Here is an 18,347-nt window from a genome sequence, read left to right as displayed (position 1 = left end):
GCTACTAGTCTCAGCATCCTGTAGACTATTCCTCTACCATGATTTAATATGAAAGCTACCATAACTCTTGCATTAAGTTTAAGCTGATTTAGTGTTCATGCTTAATCAATATCTTCTAAGTGCCAGTTGTACTACTTATATTTACAGTGAGGCTTGTGTGCAGTGTTTGTGCTCAGGTCTAATGTTTCTGAAGACTGGAACAGCTAATACTATACATGACTTGTGTTGTGTTATGTAGTAATTGTAAATGGAATTTATAACTAAGGTTTTTAACACAAGAAAGGCCTCTCTGAAGAATATCATTCTCTTCAGAAACTAGCATCTAAATCTGCTAATGTCTCGTGTGTATTTGTTTATACAGAAAAATTGTTGCTACTATATATTTTAAATGGATTTTGGAGATAGCCATTAGAGCTGACTGTACACTGTAAAAACAGCATGGGGACACTTATTCAATTTGAGTGCATTCAAATCACTTATTACTTGCTGCCCTTCAAGTGGCTCTGCATATTCCCGCTCGGTACTGCAGTGCATTGCCATAGAACCTTCTTCTAGAAGTATCAGCTAGAGTGCTCTCATGTGCCCCCGCCCCTCTCCTCAGTGTCACCAATGATCTGAGGGCAAAGCTATATAAGGCAAGAGCACTCAGTTCCTTCCTACTGTGTGCCTGGAGGGATGTGAAGTTCTCCTGTTTCCTCAGGGTCAGAGGCCTCTTTCTTTTAAAGATAGTTAATGTTAGCTTGTTTTAGTAGTTAGTCAGAATTTTCTTCCCCATTCCAGAGTGTGGCTGAATCGAAGATGCAGTAAAAGCTGGATATTAAGAGTTTAGCTTCCTGTCCGGCTGTCTTTCCTAGCATCTGACGACCATAAGTGGTTCCTCAAGTGCCTGGGAGAAGGCCACTTGCCTTTTGGGTGTTCAAGCTACCAAACCTTTCTCCAAGAAGATCCAACTCCTCCAGGTCCATTGAGACTACCGGCAAGGATAGGAAGACTCCTTTGCAGCTCCTCCTGCTCAAGAAAGCCTTCAAGGCTAGACCCTCTGGATCCATCCAAACCTAAGATTCAAGGTCTAAGATACCAGTCACAGTCCGTGTGGGCCCCAGCAGTTCCAAATGGCTGAAGGGTTCCAAGAAACTTCGACCCCTGTCGGTGCCAGACTTAGTTCCTGCAACTCCTTCAGTCAAGCCCCTGAGGTTACCCATCTTCAAACCAAGGGTCACATGGTTGGGATTAGACTGCCCCAGTTCTGGAAGAGAGGTTAGAGACACTACAGCCACCCTCACTGGTATTGTACCTTGTGCTTCGCAGCTATCCAATCCCCACAGAACCCCTGTGGCTGCAAGGCCAGGGCAGTTCTGACTTGCACTTCCAGATCCAGAAAAACGATACGATTGATGTGTTAGAACATGGGCTGTCAGCACCTTTGGTTCCAGCTGTTGGGGCACTGAAGAAAAAGAGATATAGGAGCAAGGCAGCCACTGTTAGCCATGCCAGTTCCCAGGCATCAGAACTATCAGATCCATCCAGTTCTGCAAAGGGTGCTTTGATTTCGATGCAGAGACTTGTTTCACCTCCAGCTTCAGTAGTCAGGGAGATGAACTCAGATGTATCATCCGATCCCATGTTGTCCAATTCTTCAAATCAGCTGTCAGTTCCTGCTCTGGTTCCTGTGTTGGTTCTGACTACATTCTTGGTTTTGGAAAGCTCTGTCACCATGGCAGCCCAAGTCCACCTTTCAGCTCCAGTTCATGTGTTTCATCCAAGTGTGAAGTGCAAGATTTCTAAACGGAGGTATGTTTTCCCAGTTCCAAGTTTTTCTTCTTCATCTCCTGTTAGGAAGAAGAGGCCAGAGGCGGTGGCTGTTTTTCCTCTTGAACACTGTAGCCTTTCTCCTCATAGGACCTCTACAGGGTCTCTACAGAGAGCTGGATCTACATTCCTCACTTCGGATCCATTATCCCCGATGCACTCTATCTCGGAGAAGGCTAGAGAAAGAATGCAGAGACCAGTGGTTTGCTTTCTACCACCCTTTAATCTGTCTCCTTTAGGTATGTTGCCAAACCCCAGTTACTGGGGAGACTGGCCGTCCTGGAGCCCTTTGCCTTATTGTGGGCCACCTCAGGATTTTTTCAGTTATCCTCTACATAGATGGAAAGTTAATGTTTCATCTACTAAGCAACTGGCAGTCCAGAGCTCCTTGGATCCAACTCCTCCAGATCCATCGACACTACAGACAATGATGCCTGAAATACTGTCGGAGGAGGAAGAAAGAGAGGTAGAGTCACCCTTTTTGACCAGGAGAATTTAGAAACAGACTATGAACTTGACTTATCAATAGGTGAACACTGGGAGGTGGCTTCAGCCTCCTCGTCTTCTGACACCAGTGCACAATTCCACAATTTGGTGAATCATATGGTATTCACTCTGACTCTACCTGCTGTGCCAGTGGAAGAGACTTCACACCCAGCATTTGATGTCCATGGTGTTACTTCTAGGAGTAGAATATCCATACTCATTTTGGTTGATTTGCCACAGCTGGCTAAATTCATGTGGTCTGCTCTTGCTTCTTGTCAACCTGTCTCCAAAAAAGCTGAGAAGTTGTATCAAATATCCTCTGAGAGATTTTCTTACTTTCATACCTGTCTGATAGATGTAACTCATTGGTGGTGGCTGCTGTCAGTAACAGGGCAAGATCTTGACAACCCCAGCCACCCAAGCTGATAAGGAGGGGGAAAAAATTGACTCCTGGTGAGAACGGTGTTCTCTTCATTGTTCCTTTGTATTAGGCTGGCGAATTATCAGGAGCTCATGGTCCGCTACCAATTCCATTTCAGGGAGAAGATTACATTGTTTTTACAGGACTTACCTGATGACAGAAGAAGGGTTGGCAAATGCCATTTTAATGGAGGGTCAAAATGTAGCCAAGCACTTCCCCAGGGCTCCTGTGACACTCTGGCCACTGCTGGCAAAGCATTGGTGTCTGTTGTGACCATCAGGAAGCTTTGCTTCATTCTTCCTCTCTAGCGCTAGACACTAGACTTAAGCTGTAGGATCTCCCTTTTGAAAGGGAGGGTCTTTTGAGCGAAAAGACAGATTACTGGAAAAACTAAAGGACATGAGATTGACAGCCCTCTTTCTGGGTTTGATTCCCTCTGCTAGGAGGAGCCCCTCTACTCCTTTCTGGTACCAGAGGGAGTCCTATCCCCATTCTTCATTGTCGTACATCTCATCGAGTAAAAGATGCCCACAGTATCAGCATCCTGCAGTTTTCCAGAGTCAGCATAGAAAGAGGCCTTTCTAATCCATATTTAAATCTAAACAACCTCCTTCCATGTCAGAATCTTTGTTGCGAAGCAGCAAGATTCAGTTTTGATGGGACTATCAAGAGTCGGGAGCTAGTTATTCAAGTCCAGTCTACCCCTTTTTTTGGAGACGGCTAGCCCACTTTATCAATGTATGGAGGTAGATTACATCGACCTGTGGGTCCTAAAGATTGTAGAAAGGGACTATGCCATATAATTCAAACAACTGCCCTCCCTCCACACAGATTCCCTTACCCTTTCCTCTTCAGGGACCCCATTCACAAGGCTATTCTGCTTGCAGAAGTAGAAAAATGGCTTCTGATAGGACTGTGTCCAAATACCTGAGGGATCAGGGCTTTTATTCCTATTACTTTCTGGTGCAGAAGAACAACGATTGGTTTTGTCCAATACTAGATGTAAGGTACTTGAACAAATATGTTCGGAAGTCTCGTTTCTGTATGCTGACTTTGGCCTCCCTAATCCACTTTGCTATTTGTCCTGGATTGGTTTATGACCCTTGATCCAAATGACACCTATTTTCATATATTGATTCATCACACTCATCGCAAGTACCTTCTTTTCTTGGCAGCAGGACACTTCAGCAGTATCAGGCACTTCCATTTAGCTTCTCCATGGTGCCCAGAGTTTTTATAATGTGCCTCTCTGTGGTAGCGGCTCATCTGAGGAATCAGGGTAGTTTTGTTTACCTCTGTTTGGGTGATTGGCTACTGAAGGCTGCTCTGTGTGAGGTCTTATTAAGTCATATTGTCTTTACAACCAACCTTTTCTCAGACCTGGGGCTCTAAATCTCCCAGAGTCAGTTCTTTGCCCTCCCTTTACAGGTTGTGTACTGGACTCTGTGGTGGGAGAGCCTTTCTACCACAGGACACATTTCTCAAATTAAACCAGTATCTATTGAAAATTCAGCAGTGTCCCACTCAAAGAGTAAAATTCTTCCAAGGTCTGATGGGCCTTATGGAGCCACTACTTGCAATTAAGCAGTCTGTAACCTAGCCTCCTGGCTAGGGCATACAGCACACACAGTCGAGGGGCTTGCAGTCTTTGGGTGGGGCAAGCCACAAATAGATCACAGGCCTTCCAGCCTGCAGGGAGTATGCCACCACTCAAGTGCTGGGGCTGGTGACAGGAAAGTAGGGGGACCCAGGCCTACCCTACTCCACCGGATCCCAGTCCAGGGCCCTAACAGTGGCAGGGGATCCCGCCACTAAGGTAGCAGGGTTCCTGCCAAAACATGCTGACTCGTGTGGTAACAGCACAACCTGACTAATGTCTGGTTCCCCTGGGTTACTTCCTACCACAGGCCACTGGTGTGGCGCCGTAGTTGGCAAGTCCTCAGTCTCCTTGGGGTAGGTGACAGATGGCATTCCCAGCAGCTCCTCTCCACTCTTAGTCTCCTCCTCCAGGGCAGAGCACAGCTCAGGGTCCGGAGTCCTGCAGTGGGCTAGAGACATCTGCGTCCTTCACTGACTCCAGCCCAACTGCGCTAAAGGGCTCACTTCTTATACTTCCTGTCCCAAACCTCTGCTTCTGGTGTGGTGGGTGGGGCTGGCTTGGCTCCTCCCACCAAGGAGAATATAGTGGTTCCTGCATCTCAGGCTCAAAGGGGGGCCCCTCTGCCTCACTACACACTGTAATAGAGGCCCAAATTAAATATATATCCCAAATAAAAGAAATAATAAGGACCAAAGAAACTGCCACCATGGCTAAACAACAGAGTTAAAAGAGGTGATTAGAGGAAAAAAGGCATCCTTTAAAAACTGGAAGTCAAATCCTACTGAGGAAAATAGAAAGAATCATGAACTCTGACAAGTTAAGTTTACAAGTGCAATTAGGCAGACCAAAAAATATTTGAAGAGCAACTAACAAAAGACATAAAAACAAAAAACATTTTAAAAAATACATCAGAAGCAGGAAGCCCGTCAAACAATTAGTGGGACCACTGGATGATCAGGGTGCTAAAGGAACACTCAGGGAAGACAAGGCTGTTGCAGAGGATGTGAGGAAGATCCCCACACCTGTGCCATTCTTTTTAGGTGACAAATCTGAGGAACTGTCCCAGATTGAGGTGATGATAAGGTGGTTTTGGAACAAATTGATATATTAAACAATTAAGTCACCAGGTCCAGATGGTATTCACCCAAGAGTTCTGAACGAACTCAAATGTGAAATTGCAGAACAATTAACTATGGTATGTAACCTATCACTTAAACTAGATGTACCAGATAACTGGCGAATAGCTAATGTGATGCCAATTTTGATAAAAAGGTCCAGAGATGATCCTGGAAATTACAGGCCAATAAACCTAACTTCAGAACCAGGCATATTGATTGAAACTATAGTAAAGAACAGAATTATAAGAAACATAGACAAACACGATTTGTTGGGGAAGAGTCAATATGGCTTTTGTAAAGGGAAGTCATGGCTCACCAATCTATTAGAATTCTTTGACATAATTTCAACACAGTCCTTGAGTTTATATCAGTAGGCCTTTTGTTTGGATTAATTCCCTGTCTCCCTTTTGTGCCTTTAAAATCAGCATTTATTGTTAAAAGTGCATTGTAACATTTTTTTAAACTTTCACTTACCTTTCACAATTGAGCTCACAATTAGGGTACATTTGTATGCCCGGTTATCACAGCAGTGCTTGACTTTGCAACCTTAACAATATTCTTTTATCTTTATATGTAATCTATATCTTTATCTGTATAAAAGCTCCACATACCCACACACACACTACCTTTATATCAGATTGATTTTCAGACCTGGCTATCTATAGTTAAGCTCCTAAATCCATATAGGTACCTAACTTGTTGTGTTCTTCATTTGATTTTGGTTTTTGGTTTTTCAGGGTCAGTATTTACTGCCAAACCAGTGCCACACCTGGGCAAGAGTTCAGTTATTCACCTTCTTATAGAAGCCAAAGACAATGGAGACCCTGCTTTGACTGCTGTTACTTCAGTGGAGATACAGATACAGGATGTAAATAACTATGCACCTCAGTTCACAATGGCACTATACAATGTGAGTGTGAGTGAAGATGCCTCAGTCGGAGGGACTATCCTCACATTTTCAGCCATTGACTATGATTGGATACATGAAAATACATACATTGAATACTCTATTATAAGCAGCAACACTAATAACCTATTCCATGTGGAAACAAGTGTCATTGAATCAACACCACCTTACAAGATGGTTGGCAACCTTGTTTTAAGTAGTCCGCTGGATAGGGAAACTGCTTCCTCTCACCATGTGATCATTCTTGCATCTGACCGTGGAACACCTCCCCTGAATTCCAGTGCTACTGTTTTGATAACTGTACTAGATGTTAATGATAATCCACCAGTATTTAGCAATCTGGAATATCGCATTCATGTCAGAGAAAATATCCCAATAGGTAGTCATATCACTGTGGTTTCAGCAAATGACTGTGATGCAGGAGCCAATGCAGAGGTCACTTACACTATAATCTCTGGAAATGACAAGGGGCACTTTCGATTAGATGGGAAAACTGGCTCTGTGGATTTGATCAGAACTCTGGATTATGAGGAAACAATTAAATTCACTTTGACTATTCAAGCCTCTGATGGAGGGGTCAATGTAAGAAATGTGGCTTTTTCTGTTGTTTTTGTCAGTGTCCTAGATGACAATGATTATGCTCCACTGTTTTTGTTTCCCAGCCTGAACTGTGTTGTCCATGAAAATCTGCCTGCCTTTTCTTTTGTGTGCACAGTTTATGCACTGGATTTTGATACAGGTCCCTATGGACACCTTACTTACTCAATCCAGTCATCATGTTTGTCTGATCATGGATCTCCTCAAGATCATGACATGTTTTTCATAGACTCTTTGACAGGAGATATACAAACAAAACAAATGCTTGATTATGAAAGTCAGAATAAGTACTGTTTTATAGCCCAGGCAAAAGACAAAGGTGATTCAATAGCCACATTAACAGTTCAGGTAGATGTTGAAGGGACAGATGAATTTGATCCTGTTTTTACCGAAGATCAATATTTTTTTGGTCTCCCTGAGAAGAATGAAGCAGGTCAGCTGGTTGGCAAAGTGGCAGCATCCGATAATGATGCTGGATTGGATGGAGTTATTCACTACTCCCTGTTAAAACCTTCTCCATTCTTTTCAGTAAATCAGAGCAATGGAAATATCTACTTGACTAGAACTCTTCACAGAAAGAAGAGCAGTACCAAAAGGAAAGATGACAACCTTGAATTGTTAGTAAGAGCTCACAGCCCCAAGCTGGACTCTAAATCCACTACATGCACTGTTCTGGTAAATATTTCCAACTCTCCTGAGAATTATTCCATAGCATCTGTAAACATCCTGTCTATTAGCCTTACTATCTCTTTTGTAGTGTTCCTGCTGCTTGCCATCAGCCTTATTGCACTTATTCTGAGATACAAACGAAAAGACATGATAAACTCCTGTATGAAAAGAGAAACATCATCTTCATCAGCTGATTTGAGCTTGACCCATGAAGATAATATTCCTAAGGACTGCCAGAAACTCCAGAGCACTGAAAGTAGTACACTTCCCATGGGCTCCATAACAGAGTGGTTGAGTTTGGTAGGCATCAGAGAAAAGGAAGATATTGGTAATCCCAGCAGGCACTCAGATTCTAGTGGTCATGGCTCAGCAGAAGGGGAAACTGCAGAAGATGAGGAAATCAAAAGGATCAATGAGCATCCATGCAGAAAGGGGTTGGGTTCAGCTTTAAGTGAGCGAGGCTCATGCGTGCCAGACTCAGGAATTCCAAGAGACTCTGACCAGTTATCCTGTCAATCTGGAGAAACTGATGTGTTCGCTGCCACTCAAAATTCAGAGAGCTTCCACACCTTCAAAGATGAAGGAGGAGGAGAAGGCTGTGACCCAAACTATGCCCATAACAAAATTCTGTCCCAAACTCTTCAAAAAATTGGAATAAAAGAGAGAGACATAATGACAGACATCACAAGAGAATACATCTTCATCTCTGATGGCCAGGATTCCCGGTATGGATCACTTGCAACCCTTGTAGCCTCTGATGAGGATCTTAGAGGAAGTTACAACTGGGATTACCTGCTTACCTGGGAACCCAGATTTCAGCCTCTTGCCTCTGTGTTTAATGATATTGCAAAACTGAAAGATGAAAGCTTACAAATTCATAGCTTTCCTAAGGAGAAGAAATCTTTTATTTTCCCTCCTCCCTTGATAACATCAGTAGCTCAACCTGGCATAAGGACAGTGCCACCACATCTGCCAACTATAATACCTGGGCAGGCATTTAAAAAATACCCTTGTTCTCCCCTTATCCATAATCTTAGATACCCTTCACCGGCCATGACTCCCAGTTTTTCTCCTTCTCTGTCTCTACTTACCATGCAGACTCCTACAGCTTCTCCAGTGAGGTCAGATGCAGGACTGACAGGAACATGCCAAACTGGCCAAATTCATGCAACAGAGGAAGAAGTTCAGGTGTAGGTGATTAACCACTGGTAAAATGTTAAAGGAAAATTTGGCTTAAAACATATTTGTTCATTGTTTAATGAGTAAAACAGCATGTCAGAGCTATATCATCAGTATTCATTTTATTTTTTTATGGTTTACAAAAGATAAGATACTTTAGTCATAAACTTTCTCACTATCATGTTCTTTGCAAAATACGCTCTAAACCTGGGAGGGTCGCCCTTTAATTACCTTTTTCTATCTACTAAAAGCCCTGGTATCTAATGTAAATCACATACCCAGGTCTCTGATAGCTGACTTACCCAAATGACAGGCTATATTGTTTATCATTAAGGATTTCAATGACTCTTCATTGTGATTAATGGTTTATCGCTGAGGATTTCAATTTAAAATGCTGACTGTTGGTGAGGGTTACCTTTAATACCTCTCTGCCTCCCTTAAGCTATTTTTGTGGCAGCTGGAAAGTTGGCTACCTGCGGATTTCTCTTGTGTAGGGGAATCCACTTGGAATGTGGCTGAGGTAGCGTCTCCAGTCTCAGGATCAGGGCAGTATAAAGGTTGTATAAAGCCTCTGTGACTCCCCCACTCATCACTGGGACTATGCTGAGTACATCTCAGCTGGTGCAGAAAATCTAGCCCTGTATGGGGGAGGGATAGCTCAGTGGTTTGAGCTTTGGCCTGCTAAACCCAGGGTTGTGAGTTCAATCCTTGAGGGGGCCATTTAGGGATATGGGGCAAAAATTGGGGATTGGTCCTGCTTTGAGCAGGGGGTTGGACTAGATGACCTCCTGAGGTCCCTTCAAACCCTGATATTCTATGATTCTATGATTCTAATATATATCATACATATAACAGCTTATGTGTATATGTACACACATACAACCTATGCTATTTCTGTGTGTGTATGTATCGTATCAATAAAACACACATACATATGCTTCTACCATAATTTTAACTCAGAATTGGCACTTGGGGAACAGGACAGGGTGAACTACGGGAAATATGCCTTACAAAGGGTAAGGGTGGCTACCCTTTTGGAATCAGTGGGTATATTATATGTGTAATGGTTTCTGAGCAGCTTTGCCCATGATCACATGTTTGGATCCTTTCTGGATATAAACTGACATTGCTCCTAAGTTATCTGTACACAACATACTGTTCCTAAGAGTATGCAGGCAACAACTGTTTCCAAGAAAAGAAATAGAAAAGAATCAGAAATGTAGTCAGCCAGAAGCCTGTGCCAGGAAGGGGAAAGCAAAGGAAAGTAGTCATTCTCAATTAATATATGAACAGGGAATTATAAGCTTATGGGCATAGGGCCATGACTGAGAATGCTTTTGGGGTCGTTATATTGGCCACCTCAGGGTTACATAAGCTTCCTTGGACCTTTTTCCAAAGAAGGCAGAGTGTATTTTTTCCATTTTGTCTTGTTACAGGATGCATGTCTGGTTTTTGAAATTTCAGAGTTAATTTATGAACTTTCACACTAAATAGTTTTGGGTTATTCTGGATACTGTAGTTATTTTTTAGCACCCAAATGAGCAGTATTAATTTATGAACTGTGTATTGGTGGGAAATGTATGTACATAAAAATAACCAAAATGTAATGTCATGCTAATAACAAGTATAATTGTGTAGCTAAAAATATAATATTTTAAAAAATAATTTTATGTACTTTTTTACTACTAACAGTTAAAAATTATCCACATAACATACCTCCCATTTGTTAATGTTCTAATGTCTGCTGACCTATTAGATTCTGATTTGTACAACATGTTAATAGAATGAAATGTGCCCATTGTGGTGTGCAGTTATGTACCGCTACAGTTTCAGGAGCTGTTAATGGCACACAGAGCTCAATTATCTGTCGGTTCAACTCCAAATTAATGTTTTCTATATCAGTACTCGTGATCAAGTGAGAGTTTGGTGCTCCACAGAGGAGCAGTGAACATTTTTATTCACATTATGATAGTAGGAATCATCTTTATCCATAGATGATCAGTGGAAGAATAAATATTTTGCACAGCATTATTGTGTTTGATTTTTCATGAAGTGCTGGACACAATGCTGCTGCATGCAGGTGACCATTTTTTCCCACTAATATCACTTGTGACAGCTGGAGTGTCGTTCTCTTTAGAAATGTCCAAAACGTATAGTGACCACCCAGAAAAGGTAATACGAGAGCTCTATAATAGATACTAGCAATTCAGTAATTAACAATAGTCAGTGTGCACTAACTGATACACTAGTTAGCTACGTTAGCTGAGAGACCAAGTGGAATGCACATAGAAAATGAACTCATCAGTAAAATCCAGGACAAGTTTGAAGACCTAAAGTACATCTGTTTCCTGTAACCATTCCAGATCAGGCTATGAAGATTCTCTGTTAGGTATAGTGTAGAGGTAGTGCCCGCCAATAGTATCAGCAGAAACAGGTAGACAAGTTACACGTGTGGAAGGTAGAAAATAAGTCCTGAATTGAGAAGAAGTCCCAATACAATTGAGGCAGATCAGATATATAAAAAGTAGAAGGGCTAGATTCACAAAAGGACTTAGGAACATAACTGTCCACTCTGGACACTTTAATCTCAGAAACAGGGATCCACTGGGATTCACAAAACCCCCACTCAGCGGTCTCAGAACCCTGCAGTGCCCACATTTGCAGTTAAAATTCTCTACCTGCCTGTGTGTCTGCCTCTGAATATGCACACTGCAGTCCTAACTCATGTACCCAGCTGCCTTAGCCCCAGAGCAATGCACAAACTGGGAGAAGAAAAGCGTTTTTCCACTAAGCTGCCTGCAGGGCCCGATCCAGTAAGCCTGCATAGACTTCGCCTACTGCATCAGGCCCTATAAGCAATTTTCTACAGGATGCTCGGTGTGGTAGAAAGTAGAGTGAGGAGAAGGAGCAGTTCCCTTGGTAATAGTTAGCCCAGTGGGTAGGGTACTCGCATGGGATATTTGAGACCCCTTGTTCAAGTTCCCTCTCCTCCTGAGGGAGGGGGTCTCCCACCTCACAGAGTGCTCAAACCACTGAGTTAGGGGATATTCTTATGTGGGGCTCCCTCAGTCTCTCTCACTGAAACTGTTTCACTGTGGAATAAATATACACCTATATATTTTTAAGTAAGTGTAGGATGGGTTGCAGCTGAGAATCTCAGGCAGTTGGAGGTGCTTCCCAGCAGCACAGACTTCAGCACCTGTCTCAGAATCCCATTCTAAGGCACTTATCTCTCCCCTTGTAAAGCTAGCCGAGGCACCTACCTCAGGCTTTGTGAATCCCAGTGATTTTCTGGACACCTAAAAGTGAAGTGGGGTGACATTGAGCATCACCACATCTAAGTTTTCTTGTGAATATAGCCCAAAATGTTCAGCTGATTTGGTTGTGAATCTCTACAGATTCCCTTGTGCGTCATGTCTCAGTGCTACACCCAAGGGATTATTTCTGCTCTTCTTCTTTGTGCTGGAAACCTCAGGAATTGTTCTTCTCATTGCTGCATATGTCGTTAAAAATGCTATGCATGGTTCCATTCAATCAAAATTATTTGGCAGCCTAGTAAATGATCAGGTGACATAGTCTTAACTTCATATCTGATAAATCTGGAATGGATACAGTACAACCCCCATCTACTACAGATGATACCCTAAACAGACAGGTTCTGTTATATGAATTTAGACTGACTATATATGAGACAAATAAGTCTTGACATTAAATTAACCAATGGTTCATCCCGTATTCATCTCCAAGGACCCTACATGGATACCAATCATTGCTATTCGGGTGCTAATTTCAAAGTTGCCTTGAGCAGGTTTAATTTTCTCCTTTTAAAATGTTTCTCATGGAAGAGGTTCATAATGAATAAGGGGTTTGGGCCTGATCATACCACCTTGTTTTGGAAGTTCACGCCCAGTTTTCCCACAGTCTACCTGAAAAGTGAGCAAACCATGTGCTCTTCCTTGTGGCTTTCCTTGCATCTTCAAGAACAGCTTTTTTTTTTTTAATCCCTCTTTGAAAGAATTGGATATGACTTGCATCCTATTTGTCAAAAGCATGCTGTATTCCAGATGAGCTAACTAGCCCGTGATATTTTGTTTTGCATTAAAGTTCTCCAGTAAATTTCTTCGTTATCTATCGATTTACTAATTCTGTATCAGAGAATAACACTAACCCTATGTATTGCTGTCTCATGTGTGGCTGACCTTAATAATGTGAATATGCAAGGCAAGTGTCTGCAATAAATCATGTGTCAGCTCTTTTAACCTACTCTTTTTTCTTAAGTAAACAATATAATTTGTATAATTTATCATGAGTTTAATATTAAACTTTCCTCAAACAGTCTGTTACTTTGCAGATCTGCATACCAGTTTTAGCACTTTGGAGGAGGCACAGAACTTGTTAGTGGAAAATCATATTAAGCTCAAACTGCATAAACTATCAAATAAAAGACAGTTGTCTCTTGTGGAATTTTGGGTGCCTGCCATTCTGTATTTGCTTGTTGGCAGCCTTGAAAACACTGGTGTAAATCAGTACCAAATGGATATCAAAATTCCATATATGAGTAGTAATCATTGAATTGGCATTCAAGCAAATTCCTACGCAACCCCCCCCTCATATCTTTAGGGAATCCACCATTTAGGAGTTATAAAAATATACTGAAAAGCACCATAAAACACGGGCTACCTGTATGCTTATATATTTAGTCCATAATATATCTTCAGTTGAAAGCAGCCATTGGTTCTAAGATATTTTTTATCTAATTTCAGATAAAAATGTATCCTTGTTGCTAAAACTATACCCCACGTTTAGTGTGCCGCTAATTCCTAGCTGATGTTTGTAATTTACATTTTATTTCCACCTGTTATTTTTTTTCTTTGATATGTGTACTGTCCTGGAGTGTATCAACATTTGTAAGTCTTTACAAATATATATATAAATATATATATATAAAAAATATATTAATAGTGTTAATATATATATACATACACACACGTGTGAATACTATGCTTTAAAGAGATTATAAGCCAAATACTGCAGTCTTTACTCAATCAAAAGTCTCATTAAATCATGAGACACAGGATCAGACTATTGACAGGTGTGCAAATATAGCTTTATATTATTGCCAACCACTATACTAGCAGGGAGAAAAACACTATCATGTAGGAAAAGATAGGTCCAAAGTTCCCTAGAAAGTTTTAAATACTCTAGCTTCACATATTCAAGATTGTTCATGAGACCACTCTGATTAGACAGCCAGCTCTCTTTAGAGTATCCCCAAATATAATGGTTACACTTCTTTGCAAAGACAACCCCTTCATATGCAGGACTTGAATGATGTCTGTATAATGGGGGAGTTGGCATTGTTTTGGTAAATGAGAAAGAATATTGTGGCCATCCAAGATACTCTGGGGAGCAGATGGGAATTAATGGCACAATTGGTAAGAGCTGGAGGTCTGTGGTTTTATTTTGGCTTGTCTAACAAGTGAAGTGAATTTGGTGGTCACTTCCCTGGTCCTTAGTGACCTATATAACAAAACCTGAATGTTGGGGGAACGTGTGACCTGATTCTCCATTTATGAGTAGGAGAAGCCCAGGACTGGAATAACCAAAGTGCTGTAAAGCGAGGCTGTGATGCACTTGTGGAGTTTCCTAAGATAGTTGCTGGTGCCAAATTTGGTTAGATATTCACTTTCTCCTGATATTTTCAAAGCTGGCTAGAGATTTGGATAAACAAAATGAATTGGAATCTGGCATCCAGATCCCTTTGGCTTTGAAAATCCCACCCTAAATTCACACTAAATTTTAAAAATACATTGAAAAGTAGAGATGTCCAGGAAGGGTGCATTGTAGAGAGGAAAATCTTAGTCTCATGCTTTGTTCCTCTAATAAAACCTTTTAACTATTTTAGTCTCACACTTTACATTACTATTGGATACATTCTTCATAACTATGAACATTTCAAATGCTTTCCCCTCCCCCTGCTTTAAAATGTAGGATATATACTGGAAATGCAGCTGTATAATACACAGGCGGGAAGGGTGAAATGGTTCTTTCTTGTTACCTCCATTGAAAACACAGAGCTGATCATCTCAAGAGTGCTTTACTGCCGTGTCAGTGCTTGGGTGAATGTGAAAACTCTTGGCACCTGAGGCAGCACTAAACCAGAAGCTTTCATGCCTGAAAATGAAGATTCCATGATAAAGAGCTGCAGTGATTTACCAGATAGTTCAACGCTTCGATTAAAAAATGTCACTGTAATTATAGCAGCTCTGGTTCATTGCATATTAAGACGAAAATCAAGGGCGGCGACACCACCAAATGTTTTAAAATCAGGCAACCGCCTAAGTGTCAGTGTCTCCATAATCTCTAGAAACTGAACCTTACATTTTAGTATCGCTTTGAAGCTCAGAATATTCAGTTAAAATTGCGTGTGGTTGTGAAGATGTTGGCATTTGAACAGATGTCAGCTATCTTAGGAAATGGAAGTTGAGTTGTAGATTGAGAGGTCTGGGCAGCTAATAGTGATAGTTATATAAAGAGCTACATTTGAGAACCAGTAGGACTGGATTCTGCCCTCACAGTGTAAATCTGAGGACTGCTCCAGATGTTAATGAAGTTATTTAGATTTACATTGCTGTAAGTGAGAGCAGAGCCTGGTCCCACCGCATTTTATTAAACTTTCGAGTCTTGAGACTAAAAGAGTGTCTAAAATAGCTTCACTGATACCATTTCCAAGGGAGTTTAATAACAAGGTAGACGCAGAATGGGGTTTACACTGTTTGCATTTTACTACTCAGAAACTCTTGTTTCATGTTCCACACAACGAGGAACTGACCAATGTTTTCTCCTGGCTCTTCCATATGAGAAGTTCTGGGGTTCATTTAATTTTGAAAAGTTTAAAAACTCTTAGGCTCTTATCCCACCCCTGGGACTTCCATTACTTAACAGGGCTTGGATTGGTATGGAACTGCACCTGGAAGAACTGAGCAAGATGTTTCTTGCTGGAACTGTAGTAACTATCATTGGCAGCAGAGAACTGGTCCCCTGATGTGCCGGGGATATAAACCAGCAGGGGAGGAGCTAAGAAAGAGAGCAAGAGCCTGGAATTGAGAGTGGAACAAGATTAGAGTTTTCCCTTATAATTCATAATGATTGACACAAGCCTTGCCTTAGGTACTTATTTTGGACTACAGTTTAGGGAAGTCTCCTGGGCCTTAAAGGGGCAGCATACTTATTACTGTTTTATTCTAAATTTCAATAAACTAAAGTCTGTTGCTTCATCAGCCACAGAGCTTACCAGCCTGCCACAGAGAAAATCATGACTTTACAATCGTAATTTCTCAATCCATCTCCATCCATCTTTTCTGGAGATCACATGCTGAGTGGGGCTAGTCTTCCAAATGATCATAATGGGCCCTGAAAAACAAACAAAAAACAACCACCACGAGGAAATGTGCTTAAAGAACAGTTTCAACCATACTTAAGATTCATCCAGCCCTTGTACTCTTGTACCCTTGTACTCCCCTCACTAGCGTTTATTTCACATTGTAATGTGGCCTGATAGATCATGACTGATTTGGCACCTCATGCCAAAGATTGACCACATAGCTCACTGGATGGAGAGTATAGAGGTTTAAGCAATCTGCTAAATATTCACTGGCAGCAGAATTCCAAAACACTAGGGCAGTGGGTCTCAAACTTTTTTACTGGCGACCCCTTTCACATTGCAAGCCTCTGAGTGAGACCACCCCTAATAAATTAAACACACTTTTTAATATATTTAACACCATTATAAATGCTGTAGGCAAGCAGAGTTTGGGGTGGAGGTTGGCAGCTCGTGACTTCCCTATTGCCTGAGGGATCCCGACCCCCAGTTTGAGAACCCCTTCACTGGGGTTTCTATCAAAAGTACACTGCTGAATGCCATGTGCTGTACATTATCAACAATAGGTTTGGATTCTTGATTTTACTCCAGATTTTTTCCATATCTAGCTAAAGTGTTTGTGTGCACAGTTGTCACCCCTCATGTGTTTCTTGTAATTTAGTGTTAATAACTGAAAATTGGTGATTCTGATTCCTAATTGTTTAAGGTGTGAAATGGAAGAAGTGAATGTTTCACATTAAAAGGATACAGTACGTTCCATCAGAATAATTAGATATAAATAGAAGTTTAGCAATACAAAGCCTCCTCATTCCAATGGTGTTTACCAGTTTCTGGATGTGTTTTAATGATTTTTTTTTTACTCCAAATAAATTGAATTAAGCAGCTCTATTAATACCACACAAACAAAAAGCCCCAAGCAAATGTGGGTACTATTAAGTTATTGTAGACATAAAGTGACAGGCCAAGAAGGACATTCATCTTAACTACACATCTTAGAGTAAATTAGTGAGAGGCATTTCCATCCACCTCCTTGAGATGTTTAGCATTTAAAGGATCTAGTTTTAGTCCTAAGGTTGGAAAATACTGCTAGAAACATAGAATTACTCAGCAATTCTTAGGCCTCTTTCTCATTTACACTAGGGATTCTTATTACTACAACCTCTTTAAGACCTCTTTACACTGTAAGAGTGCTATACGGTCACTGAGATCATGATGAAGTGTCAAAATTCTTAATTGGCAAATTGGACACTGTGTCAATTCCCTTATTCAAATATCCTTATAGCATGATCAGTGAATCCATAAACTTCTTGCTCATAACTAGGAAAGAACTGTTCCTAGGTATGAGTAATACCCTGATACCTTTTCAAAGGATATCCATTCTCTTTTTGGGGTCTGAGCAAACATCTCTTTTGGAAGAGTCCTTTGGATTGATTCCCTCCCCCAGGGACTCTTAGCAAATTCTTTTCTTTCAGTAGGGTTTGTTAACATGTCCGTATAATCAATGTCCCAGGACAGCTTAGCAGCCTTCTTTGATTTACATTTTGTCTGTCTGCACAATCTTTTATAAGCAATAGTCATGTAATATTATATTTTAAAGGGAATTTTTTTAAAGGATGGTTCATCAGTGAATTCTCTCATGGTCTGTCATTTTAAATTTAATACCATAGAATATATCACAGATTAATTTAATACCATAGAATATATCACAGATTAATCGAAAATTTTGTTTCGCTTACAGATATGAAGCAAACACTGTATCATCTCCCCTATAAAACTCTTCACATGTAAACTTCCCATATAAAACTCTCTAAATGTACAGTGTTTTATAGCCCACAGGTTTAAGCTTCTGTTCAGTGTCCTAGAAAGATTGTCCATATTTTGGACCTGACTCCAGTCCAAGAACCACTGAGCATCTGCCAGAATCAGGACCTTGTTTTGTTTCTTATTGTTTTATTCCTGCCTCCTCCATTCTGCCCATGGGGCCAGCCTTGTCCACTCGCTTGTTAGCTTCCCACACAAACCTCTTTAGTATCTTGTTCCATGTTGTAATCCATAAGGCTGCTATTTTCTCCTTCACATCTCATCTCAAGATTCACCTCAGCTCTAACACCTACACGAAATCAGCCAATTTAGGATGGCCAGATGGAGGTACAGATGAGACTAGTTGGCACTTTATCTAA

General features: G+C 41.1%; 1 protein-coding gene across 1 annotated transcript in view; it reads left to right on the top strand.

Moving 5' to 3' along the window:
• The window catches only part of DCHS2 (dachsous cadherin-related 2), a 220,853-nt gene extending 208,152 nt beyond the window's left edge, over positions 1-12,701 (top strand). The window contains exon 20 of the mRNA XM_074951108.1: positions 6,172-12,701. Within this exon, the coding sequence (XP_074807209.1) occupies positions 6,172-8,801 (2,630 nt within the window). The 3' untranslated portion in view covers positions 8,802-12,701. The remainder of the gene's footprint in view (positions 1-6,171) is intronic.
• The last annotated feature ends 5,646 nt before the right edge of the window (positions 12,702-18,347 follow it).

The sequence above is a fragment of the Natator depressus genome, chromosome 4, assembly GCF_965152275.1.
Source record: "Natator depressus isolate rNatDep1 chromosome 4, rNatDep2.hap1, whole genome shotgun sequence".
Taxonomy (NCBI): Eukaryota; Metazoa; Chordata; order Testudines; family Cheloniidae; genus Natator; species Natator depressus.
The sequence above is the reverse complement of the archived record's forward strand: the minus strand, read 5'-3'. Positions and strand labels throughout refer to the sequence as shown.